The 12,490-nt window shown below is 39.8% G+C and overlaps 1 protein-coding gene across 1 annotated transcript in view; it reads left to right on the top strand.

Annotated features, from left to right (window-relative positions):
- The window catches only part of lig1 (ligase I, DNA, ATP-dependent), a 106,873-nt gene that overhangs the window by 4,251 nt on the left and 90,132 nt on the right, over nt 1–12,490 (top strand). The window contains exons 2-5 of the mRNA XM_085804956.1: nt 1,675–1,743; nt 2,655–2,844; nt 7,547–7,712; nt 9,383–9,517. Of these exons, the coding sequence (XP_085661082.1) occupies nt 1,675–1,743; nt 2,655–2,844; nt 7,547–7,712; nt 9,383–9,517 (560 nt within the window). The remainder of the gene's footprint in view (nt 1–1,674; nt 1,744–2,654; nt 2,845–7,546; nt 7,713–9,382; nt 9,518–12,490) is intronic.

Genomic DNA, 12,490 nt, shown 5'->3' on the forward strand with positions numbered 1-12,490 from the left:
CCTTGTTCACTGATACCAATGCCAATATGAACACTGTCTGTTAATTGCATGACAATCATGCAGACAAGCTATTAGATAATCTTTATTATGGACTCGGGTCCATTATAAATAAGTGAAGACAGAACAAAGACACAGACAATACAAGATAAAAAACACCATCTTGGTTTTAAAACACATACAGGCACTTATTCCAGTGTCTCCAAAAACATGACAAGTATTTCGTATCACTGCGTGTAGCTAGTGCCGCTATGATCCTATTACTTGCCTGGTTAAGTCGACACATGAATCTATACATGTAGTTTCTTAAAAGAGCATGAAGAGTGGACGCATTACAAGATACAAACATATGACTCGTGCTTGTCCATCTTGGGCGCCTATTAGTAATATTCGAAATGCATCATTGTAAGCTACCAAGAGTTTGAAATGAAAAAAGAATATATACAAAAATGTCTAATCAACCAAATTTGTAAAGTTTTTGTTGAAAACCTCTGATATAAACCATATTTAATTGAAACAAAGTTTGGATTGAACAGAATAACAGCAGCACAGAACCAGTCGGAGTCTCCTCCCACACAAGCAGATACTTTAGTAGAACAGTTTTGTTTATCTTAAAGTTATTGAATTTCACTGCATAAACCAAAGTGAGTCAGTGACATTTGTGGTTTTTTTTAAAAAAGAAAAAGAAAAAAAGATGTCACTGCAGCTGTGGTCTTAAAGGACAATTCCAGGCGAATTCAACTCGGGGGTGTATTTTCATATCATTTTAGGTCTAAAAGAATGAATCTGAAGATTTTCAGTTTAATGTCTCCTGTTTTGCTGTAGTTGTGTCTGTCCCTGCATCGCCACGGCAGCAATGAATGGGAGTGGATGTAAGTTCCACTGTTTAGGCTGTTTCCATCCCTCAAAGCCACAGACAGCGTCAGATGGAGACTCAAACATGCACCCAGAAGTTTATTTACTTCAAGCAAGCCGACATGTTTGTAAAACTAGATCTAATTCAAAGTCTCCCGGAGTCTCGCGAGACCCAGTTGCAGTGCTGGTGTGTTCAGGCGCAGTAGGAGCTACCGCTTGTGTCATAAACACAGGAATATCAACTCTTTACTTGCTTCAAGTGTACATTTTTTTCCACAGACAGCGTCAGATGGCTACTCAAAGATGCGCTGAGAAGTTTTTTTTACTTGAAGCAAGTAAAGAGTTGATATTCCTGTGTTTATGACACAAACGGGAGCTTTTCCCACTGCACCTGAACATACCGCGCACGGCAACTGGGTCTCGCGCCAGACTCCGGGAGACTTTGAATTAGATCTAGTTTTACGAACATGTCGACTTGCTTGAAGTAAATAAACTTCTGGCTGCATGTTTGAGTCTCCATCTGACGCTGTCTGTGGCTTTGAGGGATGTAAACAGCCTAAACAGCGGAACTTACATCCACTCCCATTCATTGCTGCCGTGGCGACGCGGGGACAGACACAACTACCGCAAAACAGGAGACATTAAACTGAAAATCTTCAGATTCATTCTTTTAGACCTAAAATGATATGAAAATACACCCCCGAGTTGAATTCGCCTGGAATTGTCCTTTAATTGGTCTTGAGAAACAAACCCTGAATCCAGCTCAAATGAGATTGACACCGTCGCCCATCGTGTTTTTAACTGTTATCTGTCTCTGTCTAGATCCTTCTTCCAGCCCAAGAGCAAAGACAAGGATATTCAGAAGAAGACCGCAGACAAACCGGTGAAAAAGTGAGTTGATTTTACTGTTTTTTTTAAAAAAATAACTGAGAATGGGATGTTATCGCTCGGACTGTGAGAGGGTTTATTATTATTATTATTATTACACCCGGGCTCAGCGGATGGAGAGAGAGAGAGAGCGACGATGTACCGGGTTTCCCATCAACTCCAGGAAATCAGGTCCATTTACAGTGAAATTTGTCGCCGCAGTCGCACGCGCAAGTTGGAGAAACTCAGACTGGGATGACTGAGCGTCGCTGATTACAGGATATTACTGCCACTTATTACAGCTGTCAGATTAGCCAGAGGACAAATCCATCACTGTCTCGATAAAGATACCTGCTTTTAATCCACAGACAGAAATATTATTCCAGATTGGTTGATTATAGTTGGATGGGACAGACTTTTTCTTTTCTTTCTTTTTTTTTAATGCATTTGTGACCCCACTGACAGTTTAAGAGTGTGTGTGTGTGTGCGTGTGCATGTATGGTAATTATCTTTGAACATACTCGATGTGAGATCTCTCTGTTGCTTAATAAAAGTTTTTGTGTCCACTGGTTATTATGGGAAGAGATGATGAAACCGGATAAGGGATCAGTTTCTCATCTCTGAGCTGCTTTGATGATAACTTGCTCATTATCTCTGCACTCTATCATCTTTTAAAGTGTGTCTTAAAACTCACTTTACTACACTTGTCTTGTCATGTAATGATCTTTTCAACATTGCTTTTCGACCGCTCTTTTACGACCTCCCTCCCTTGATTTTTATGTCACAGTTGTTTCTTTATTGCTCTTTCTAATGACCTTTTTTTTATTCCATAATGTCGAACCTTGTGGCTGTGTATAATATAGTATATACTGTATATATATGAAGCGTATGGCTGTGTGTCTTAATGGTTTGTCGTGTCATGTGCTCGTCTCCAGACCCGTCAAGAGTCCTCTGAAGGTGCAGAACGGCGCCGTCGAAGCCGATTCGCCCGTCAAGAAGGTCGTCGTCGCCAAGCGCAGCCGTCAAATCCTGGACAGCGACGACGACGACGAGCCTCCCGTCGTTAAAGAGCAAGTCGCCGCCAAGGGACAAGGAGATAAAGACGCCTCCAGTAAAACAGAAAAGGTCAGAAAAAGAAAAAAAAAAGCTGGATTTGACGGGACGTCGATGAGTAAAAGAAACAAAAGCAGAAATACTTTGATCCAAGTTGAGCTGTTCTGACACCGACACCAGAACTAGACACGTGTCTGATCTGATACCACATATTTATATTAGTTTCATCCAGGTTAAACTGCAGTTTTCTTAGTTTTGAAGTTTATACTGTTACTGTGAAAGATAAAGGCATTTTATTTTTTCTAAACTGTTCTTGATTTAACATTTTTCTCAAAGGAATTATTACCGTAAAACTCGGTGTATACTTTTTCCCTTTTTTCCCCATCTAAAAACCCTGCAATCTCTTTTTTTCTTTTTTAAATTTAATATAACAAGAACAAGCTACACTGCAGCACAGAAACTTCACATTGTGGACTTGTGGAGAAACTTGTATAACGTTTTTATTGAAAAAATAGGAATAGAAAACCTTGTTTTCCCAGTTTGAGACCCTCAAAAATAGACTTCTACTTATATTCCAATGCGATTTATATTCCGAATTTTACAGTATTTATTCCTGGATTCGTTTAGCGTTGGAGTTACACTTCTGTTTAATGCTACACAGTGTAAAACTTTATGTCTTTTACTTTTATACTATGATGCTGCACTTTTACAGCTATTTAAAGGAAGTAATTATTTTTTCCTACATTTATTTATTTATAATACATTTTTCAGACTTTGTCAGTTGTGACGATTGTCAAACTAGATAAAAATAGATATTACAGGGCATTCAAGGGATTTAACTTGAGCCAGGGCATTTAATTATAATAATAATAATAAGACGTTATCTAAGTCGTAGTTCTGTAAGTTATTGGTTAGTCTGTAGTTAATGGAACAACTGGTGTTACGACGAGTGTGTAAGATAGCATCAATACAGCTCTGTGTTGGTATTTAAACACATCAAATATTCAGCAGCAGCAGCAGCAGAAGGATGGGGTCAGACTCCTGTAGGTGCATCAGCGCCTATTGTTGATTCCCCTGGAAGGAAAAACACCGCAGCACAAAGGAGCAGTAATTGTACGGTGACTCACAAACGTTGAATGCGTTTGTCAATAAGCCACATAATGAAAGGACCTGATTATCAGCCACCTGTTGTTCCATAAACACCCTCTCTTAAACTCCCCGATAATCCTGTTTTGTAACGTGTCGGCAACGTTTCATTATTTGTTCATTGACAGAAGAGATTTTTTTGGCAGATACATGATGTTTGTCGGTGTGTGTGAGGCCCAAACCTCCGTCTCGTTCATATGGTCGAAGCCATTTGAAGCATTTTTTCATGACTCTGCTGATGATAAGTGCAGGGCAGGAACTGCTGGTTATTTTAATCAGGGATTAATCTTTGGCTATTTTATTTTTTATTATAGTTATTATAAAAATACCACAGCAAGTAGAGGCCGTGATGTGTTCGAACTTCCATGTTTGCTCCTGTTTTTTTTATAAACTGGGGGAACTTCAGTGTACAAACGGCAAATATTAAAGTAAAAAGAAACATTTTGGAACAGAAATGCCCATAAATGGTTTGTGCAGGGTCACACAGTAAGTTTCCATCACATTATTACATATTTTATTATATCTCAGTTTTTCGTCCACACTGTGAGCACTTTGAGTGGCAGAGGAATTTAACTTCTCATGGCTGCATCTAATGATTATTTTCATTATTGATCAATCTGATGTGTATTTTATTTATCAGTTATTGAATTTGATTTGCTGTGATCTTGACAGGAAATGGAGGAAAGAAAAAGTGGAATTACTGGTATAATTTCCAACAGAGCGAGGAGGTTATACAGTATGTCCTCAAAAGGCCAAAGATGTTCAGTTTACAGATAAAGAAAGACGGACATGAAATCCTCACACAAAAGTGACTGAAACACGTGTTATGTTGCCAGTTAAAGAGTTGACTACGTTTACATGCAGTCAATACTCGGGTCTTGCATGGTGTGCGTGCATGGAGGCCATGGCGGTTGAGTGCATTACTTATTGTTTTCTATGAAACAACTGTACCTGCTGATTCCAGGTCTGTCTGAAGCTCTCCACCAGTGTCCTGGACTGTTAGGGAACCCTTCTGATTATTGTTTTGACTCTTCTTCTTTAGACAGCTCTTAGACAGCTCTTTGCTATTACCCATCATGCAATACTTCTTGTCTGACACCTTGGTGGTGAGAAACCTTTTTAAAAGGCATCAATCAGGACTAAACCAGCAGATATTACTTTGCACTGATAGGAGACAGGATTACATTCTAAATACTGACAAACTCCAGCTGCTTTCTTGGCTTTCCAAACCTTTTTGCCCCTCCTTTTCTTCATGTGTTCAATACTTATTCCCTGTGTCATTTCACTTTATTACACATAACTTAATTTATGGACATTAATGTTCGGATTTCTTTGTATGTGTGCATTACTTGGGTTGATGCCGACATCTGGTGAAAATTTCATGTCAATAGCTCTATTAGAAATATATTTTCTGAGAAAAATGTTGACGTGTTCAATACTTATTTTCCCCGCTGTATATCCATGATTCTCTCGTGTTTATTTGTTTGACTTCCTGCCCGGCTCGACACGATCGCTTGCGGCTCGGACACAAAATGGACTAGACGCCAAAACGATCGCTGCAGGGCAGGTATTTAAAAATCAGATGGCAGAGGGCGAATAGCGCCGTTTGGTTGCTTGGGCAGCTCAGGTGCTTCAGGTGGAGCGCTCCAACAGTTTTATCAGACCAACAGGTTGGTTCGCTCGGACCGCGATTGGCTCCTAGATTTCCCGTTTTTCAAGGGGGGGCCAACAGAGTGGTAGGGGAAACACTGAACATAATATCACACCTGCAAATTGGTCACCTTTTGGCTACAGTCACCTTTTTTATGCCAACCAGGGTAGTAGAAGTGAATGAAGAGGGTTTTAGTTTTGTAACTTGTCACCTTTTTCACTACTCCAGAGTTTGTAGGTCTGCAATATACACTCCTAAACTGTAGGGGGCGCTCCGTAGAGATAAAAGTGACCAAAACAGTGTCTTGTATAGTTCCCCTTTACTTTTCTGTCCATCAACTTATAGGTTAATTGTTGCTTCTGTAGTTTTATCCAGCACTAAGTGGTTTCTATGATCTCGGTTGCAGCACATGGTGTTTATGTGGCGACGCGTCTGCCGCTGTAGATGGTTGGTTATGTATTAGAGTCAACACAACAATTTGAAACATGTATTTTTTATTTATGTCCCCTCTAAACACAAACATGAGCATACGAAACACTATTATCTAAACTGCTACGTTTGAATAACAGCTCCATTGTGAGATCCGTGTGTTTCTGTGTATGTTTGTGTGTGTTCAACTCTTTCAACGCTCACTATTAATAGGTCATAGAAGCGACAATAGAAGAATAACACCCTGCTACAACACAGTTTAATTGGGAGCATTGAGTCATTTTCATGTGCAGGCTCCAACACTTGCTTTATTTATTTTATTTTTTTATTTTTTTTTAGACATTGTTGCCTTCTCACTAAAACGACTCGCTTCATCGAGCAACAAACTTGTTTCCCCAACTGATGGAGGTTTATGTTGTTCAGCAGCAGCGTCCGCCGTGTCCAACTCTGTGTAAAACGCTGAGATATTTTTTGCCTCGCAGGCTTTTTTTTGTCCAGGCTTCTGCTTTTCATTCATTTGCTCGGTGTTTTCTCCACAAACGCATGAATTCTCTTAAAAGTGAATATTCTCACTCTCCCACACAAACAGACCAGTCGTCCAAAAAATCACACTGTTGTTGTTGTTGTTGTTGGACCAGCTGGGAAACTGTTGCTGCCATTTCCTCTATTTTTAATATCATTTAATTTGTACATATTTACAGATTACTAATGCCTCCTTAAAGGGATAGTTCAACATTTTGGCAAATTGGCTCATTGCCATAATCCCTATATATAGGTTTGTTAACTTAAATTGTCGGTGCAAGCTAGAACAGCGGAGCAGAGTTGGAGGCTCATGGGATTTCTTAATTGGTTTCCCTCATCAAACTCATCAAATACACAATCCAACAACTCCACAACGCTCTGGTGGACAAGTTGTGACCTGCACATTCACCACGCTATGAGATAATAACACAACGTTACCACACAGAGTTGTTTTAGAGGGAAATACAGAGACTGCTTGATGAAAAACTGTCCCTGAAGGCAACGCGAATCAGTGGTTTTGCATGTATTTCCCTCTAAAACAACTCTGTGTGGTAACGTTGTGTTATTATCTCATAGCGTGGTGAATGTGCAGCTCACAACTTGTCCACCAGAGCGTTGTGGAGTTGTTGGATTGTGTATTTGATGAGTTTGATGAGGGAAACCAATTAAGAAATCCCATAATGAGCCTCCGTATAGCGTAGCTCTGAGCAGCTTGCGGCTCTGCTCCGCCGTTCTAAAAATAGCTTGCACCGACAATTAAAGGTAACGAATGGGGTCGCCTGAAATGTCTAGTAATTGATTAAAAAAAAAGAATAATACATTTTTTTTTAACAAATGATTATTCTTTTTCAAATTATGATTAAAAACACCACCACACACGATCTTAAACAACTATATTCTATACTTTCACTTTCATCTTGATTGACGTGGTCGCCAGAAATTTGTGTTGGGTCAAAATGGGATTATAACAATGGGGCCCAATTTGCCAAAATGTTAAACTATCCCTTTAATGCTGGTCTCTTTCAGAAGGACGATGTGTTCAAGGCCGTTCCCACCCCGCTGTCTCCGCCCCCAGCCCCAGCCACCCCGGTGACCCCCGCCACGCCGGCCACCCCGGCCTCGTCCGCCTCGCCGGCCACCCCCAGCACCCCCAACTCCATCTCCCCGAACAGCGTCGTGAAGCGCAAGACCGGTCAGTATTTCATCACATTTCATTTACTCTGTCGCTCTTGAATTTTTATTTATTTTTTAAATTTTTTTTACTCTGGGCTCTTGCATCAGATTTGTGGTTTTACAACTTTTCCTCCAAAAGTTGCAGCTGATTTTTTTTTTTTGAACTTTGACACCAGCTGAGGATTGATCGTCTCGGCGCCTGCAGCTATTTTTACTTGATTACTTGTTAGCAGGAGTCTAATGGCTGCAAATACTCATTATTTCACAATGAGGGGGAAACAAGACATTTATCACAAAACTGAAATGCATGAGGAGTTTCATTTAATTTTTTTCCACCAGAGACAGTGAAGTACACTTTTCTTTCTTTCTTTCTTTCTTTCTTTCTTTTCTTTTCTTTCCTCCTTTGTTCCATTTTGTGAATCTTGTGAATCTCAGGACGGGTCTCAACCTTTCATCTTCCTCTGTGTGTGTGTGTGTGTGTGTTTTTGCATATGTGATAATGACATTACTGATATATTGTTGCCAGCAGAGCAACAGCGAAGTCGTCTTATTAACTGTAGCTGCTGGTATCCTGCATGTCTCAGATGTTCCAGCTGTCATATACAGGCTGCAGCTATGAAATAATTATCACTACACATGTACAGGCCTTTTTGCTTTATTTTTAACTTTCTTTCTTTTCTTTTCTTTTTTTTTTTTTTTAGTTAGGAAAGCGACCGTGAGCCATATAAACACTGACTTATGAGCAGTGGAGTGAGAGAGAGTTACTACTACTGCTGCTGCTGCTGCTGCTGCTTAACGACCACACATGTTCATTATCTGTAAATTATAAATTAGATCTGCATTTAACATAAAACAGAACGGCCACGGAAATGAAAATGAAAGTGAAGCTGGATTTTTCTTTCATTTTTTTTTCATGTCGCAGCAGAAATGCAGGATTTTGAATAAGAGAATTTAAGCTACTTAAGCTACTGCACAGTTTTCTAGTATTGCAGATTTGTTTTCATTTAGGAAGCACCTCCTTTCTCACTCTGTTTCCTTCATCCTACTTTTTTTTTTTTTTGCAGTAAGGAAAGCAGCTCATTCTCTTTTCATCATCCCATTCTCTTTGTGTATGTACTGTGTGTGTGTGTGTGTGATGAGAGCAGCCCTGCATGCCACCATTGCCACCGAGGAAAAAAAACATCACATTAAAGTAACGCTCTAATTTGACCAGAAATTGCATTCCTAATGTCCTGGGTTAATGCTTTCATTATAATATCTACAAAGAGAAATGGTGGAACTACCTGTGCAGGAACCTTAACGAGGAACTGAGAAACGGAGAGAAGAGGAGGCGGATGTAGAACCTAAACCAAATTTACCCCGGAGCACAACTGCTGCATAAAATTACAGGGGAAATTACACTGGAACTATATAAGCTGCTGTGCTGCATAATATGTTTCAGGATGGAATTAGTGTTTTCATTAGCAAAGTACGTATCTGTGATTCTCTTTTCTTTTTTTTTCTCCCCGTTGCCCTACATCTGCAGTAAGAGGAGCAGACTCGTCCTGTTTTCATCTCCACATTCTGTCTGTTTGATCATGGCATGATTTCAGTTGGGAAGCCTCTCACTACTCACTCTCTCTCCCTCCCCTTCTCCCTCTCCCTCCCTCCTTTTAATTTAATGCCGTACCTCCTGACGTACGTACGCAGCGAGGAAGATGTTCCCCAAGAGGAAGCTCGATGAGAGCCGGAGCGAGAGTCAGAGAGAGGAGGAAGCCGAGGCCAAAGAGGAGGAGCAGGGTCAGCGAAACAAACGACCCCGTGTGGAGAGCGGCGGCAGCGCCGGTGCAGGTACGGCTTCATGTCTGCAGCGAGTCAGATAACAGAGAGGAGAGCACGACTCCTCCTACACAGAAAGGCAACGTTACCAGAGTGGAAAATTACCTGCAGCCCGTGTGTCAAGGTGCTGGGAAGTTCACAAACACCTCGGACACACGGTTAAAGGGCTAAAACCTGAACAAACTTGAGAAGATTTTTTTTGATGATTAATATTTTATTGGGATTTTTGAATGTCACACATTACAAGTACACGTGTGGGGAATGTTGGTTACGAAACTCTATATATATATATTTAAGCAATATATCACGACAGGCCGTGGTATATGCTCATTCTACCACTCTATGGGGCGTTGTTCAACCCCCTTAGAGTGGTATAATGAGCATATACCACGGACTGGAGTGATATATTGCTTTTATAAAACGGTTACCAATAATGACGATATGAAAGAGGGATATGCAATCAATTTCATGTAGTTTTATTCAACCAGAAATACATATTATCCAATAAAATAGCCTCACTGTGAAAAAAATAGTCCCACCTCTCCAGACGTTAGCTCCTAGTAGCTCTGCATCTCGTCTTTTCCTCTGCTTTTTTTCAGGTGAAAGTCACTGCTCAGTCCCCTCTACCATTGTTAACCCTCCCCAGAGGTGAAAGTTCACCTTAAACATGTGAATTCAACTACTTTAGTCCGTTTTTTAACATCGTAAAAACATCAGCTGTCTTTTGCTACGGACTGCAACAGTCCGTTGTCATGGATACATGACAACAACTTCCATTCATACCAGTCATACGTGCCTGAGGCGGAGTGATAGCCTACGCTGTGATAAGGCTTTAGAATAGTAGCCGTGGTATATGCTCAATATACCACGGTTAACAACCAATCAGATCGCCGGATTTCACCTTTACGTTTTATAAATATATATATATATATATATATACAGTACAGGCCAACAGTTTGGACACACTCAATGCATTTCCTTTATTTTCATGACTATTTACATTGTAGATTCTCAGTGAAATTCCACTAATGAACCCTGACAAGGCAACACCACCTGTGAAGTGAAAACCATGTTCAGGTCAGGTTCACCTCTTGAAGCTCATCAAGAGAATGCCCAGAGTGTGCAAAGCAGTAATCAGAGCAAAGGGGGGGCTACTCTGAAGAAACTAGAACTGGTGGGGGCAGAGATAGAGGAGGAGGAGGAAGAAGGAGAGGAAGAAGAAAAGAAGAAAGAGAAGACAAAGAAGAAAAGACGTGTTTTCAGTTAGTTCACACTTTTTTGTTAATTCCACATGTGTTCATTCATAGTTTTGGTGCCTTCAGTGAGAATAAAGGAAACACATTGAATGAGAAGGTGTGTCCAAACTTTTGGCCTGTACTGTACATATACACACAGCTCTGGAAAAAATGAAGAGACCACTTCAAAATGATCAGTTCCTCTGGTTTTACTATCCATAGCTATGTGTTTGAGTAAAATGAACACTTTTGTTTCATTCTATAACCTACTGACAAAATTTCTCCCAAATTGGAAATAAAAATATTGTCATTTAGAGCATTTATTTATTTGCAGAAAATGGCAACGGGTCAAAATAACAAAAAGGTTCTGGTGTTTTCAGACCTTATCGTATAATGCAAAGAAAACAAGTTCATATTCATTTTAAAAAAACACAACACTACTTTTTAAACTTAGGAAGAGTTTAGAAATCAAAATTGGTGGAATAATACCAATTTTTAATCGCAGCAGTGTTTTTTTTAATAATCTTTCTTCCTCATTAAATATGATTTGGTTCAGGTGATCAGTTCAATAGACACAGGAATCGATGGCTGCCATACATGTAGAGAAGCTGATTTATTAAGAACATTTTGGAGTGGTCTCTTATTTTTTTTAAGTTTTTATTTCTTTTATTTGTTTATTTGACTGGGACATCGCACATCAATGTACATATAAGAAACATGTAAATGTGCCGGATTATAGCATCGATGCTAATTTCCATCCGGAGTCCCAGGACATAAATACAATACAGTAACAGGGGAACACAGTTACACAACATGACAAGTAGACGACAAAGTAAAAAACAGGTCAGATACTCAAGCCAGTAATGGAACCTGGACAGTTTGGGAAATAAAGTGCAAAGTGCTGGGCCAAAGTGACAGGTGCTAAAGTGCAGGAGTACATGGGTACCAAGTTGTATTGCACGGTGCCCTAAAGTGCACTCAGTTTAAAGTGCCAGGTGTATTGCATAGTATAGCGCATCGGATTAAAGTAAAAAGTAAAAGAGAAAATTAAAGAATGACATGGTATATATACATATACATTCGCACATAATAAACTATACCTCTATTAATTCAGACATGCCGGTCACAAACATTCGCACATAATATCTACCAAGCTGTACCATTGCACACACAACGGCCATAGCCATACAACTGCGAACATGTTTAATTCGAGTTACACATGTTTACAGGTGCTCACAAGTTTGTTTGTCTAATATCCAGTCTGTGAGTTGTGCTTTAAAGGTCCTAAAAGTCGGACACTCTCTAATATTGATGGGTAACTTGTTCCATTCTAAACATCCTTGGACTGATAACACGTTTTGAGAGAATGTTGTGCGTCTGAATTGTACCTCACAGTCCCCTCTTGTGGTAGCTCTGGTTCCTATATTCCTTTCTGGTTGTTTTTTTATATACTCATTTAGGGGCGGTGGGTACAGGCCGTTTAGAGATTTGTAGATCGCACATACATGTTTAAAGAATTTAAGATTGTTGAAACTAAAAAAATTATATTTTGTCAGGATGTTGCAGTGATGATACGAATGTGTTCTTTTGTCGAGTACCTTAAGGGCTCTCTTGTACACTTGTTCGATTGGTCTAAGAGTCGTGGCTCCTGCGAAGGACCAATTTGTGAAACAATAGTTAATATGGGAAAATATCATACAATGTAGGTAGGCTTTAGCAGCACCAGTTGTTAGGAAAGGTCTAA

Source organism: Trachurus japonicus, chromosome 17 (assembly GCF_045865225.1).
Source record: "Trachurus japonicus isolate A0001 chromosome 17, Traja_1.0".
NCBI classification, from domain to species: Eukaryota; Metazoa; Chordata; class Actinopteri; order Carangiformes; family Carangidae; genus Trachurus; species Trachurus japonicus.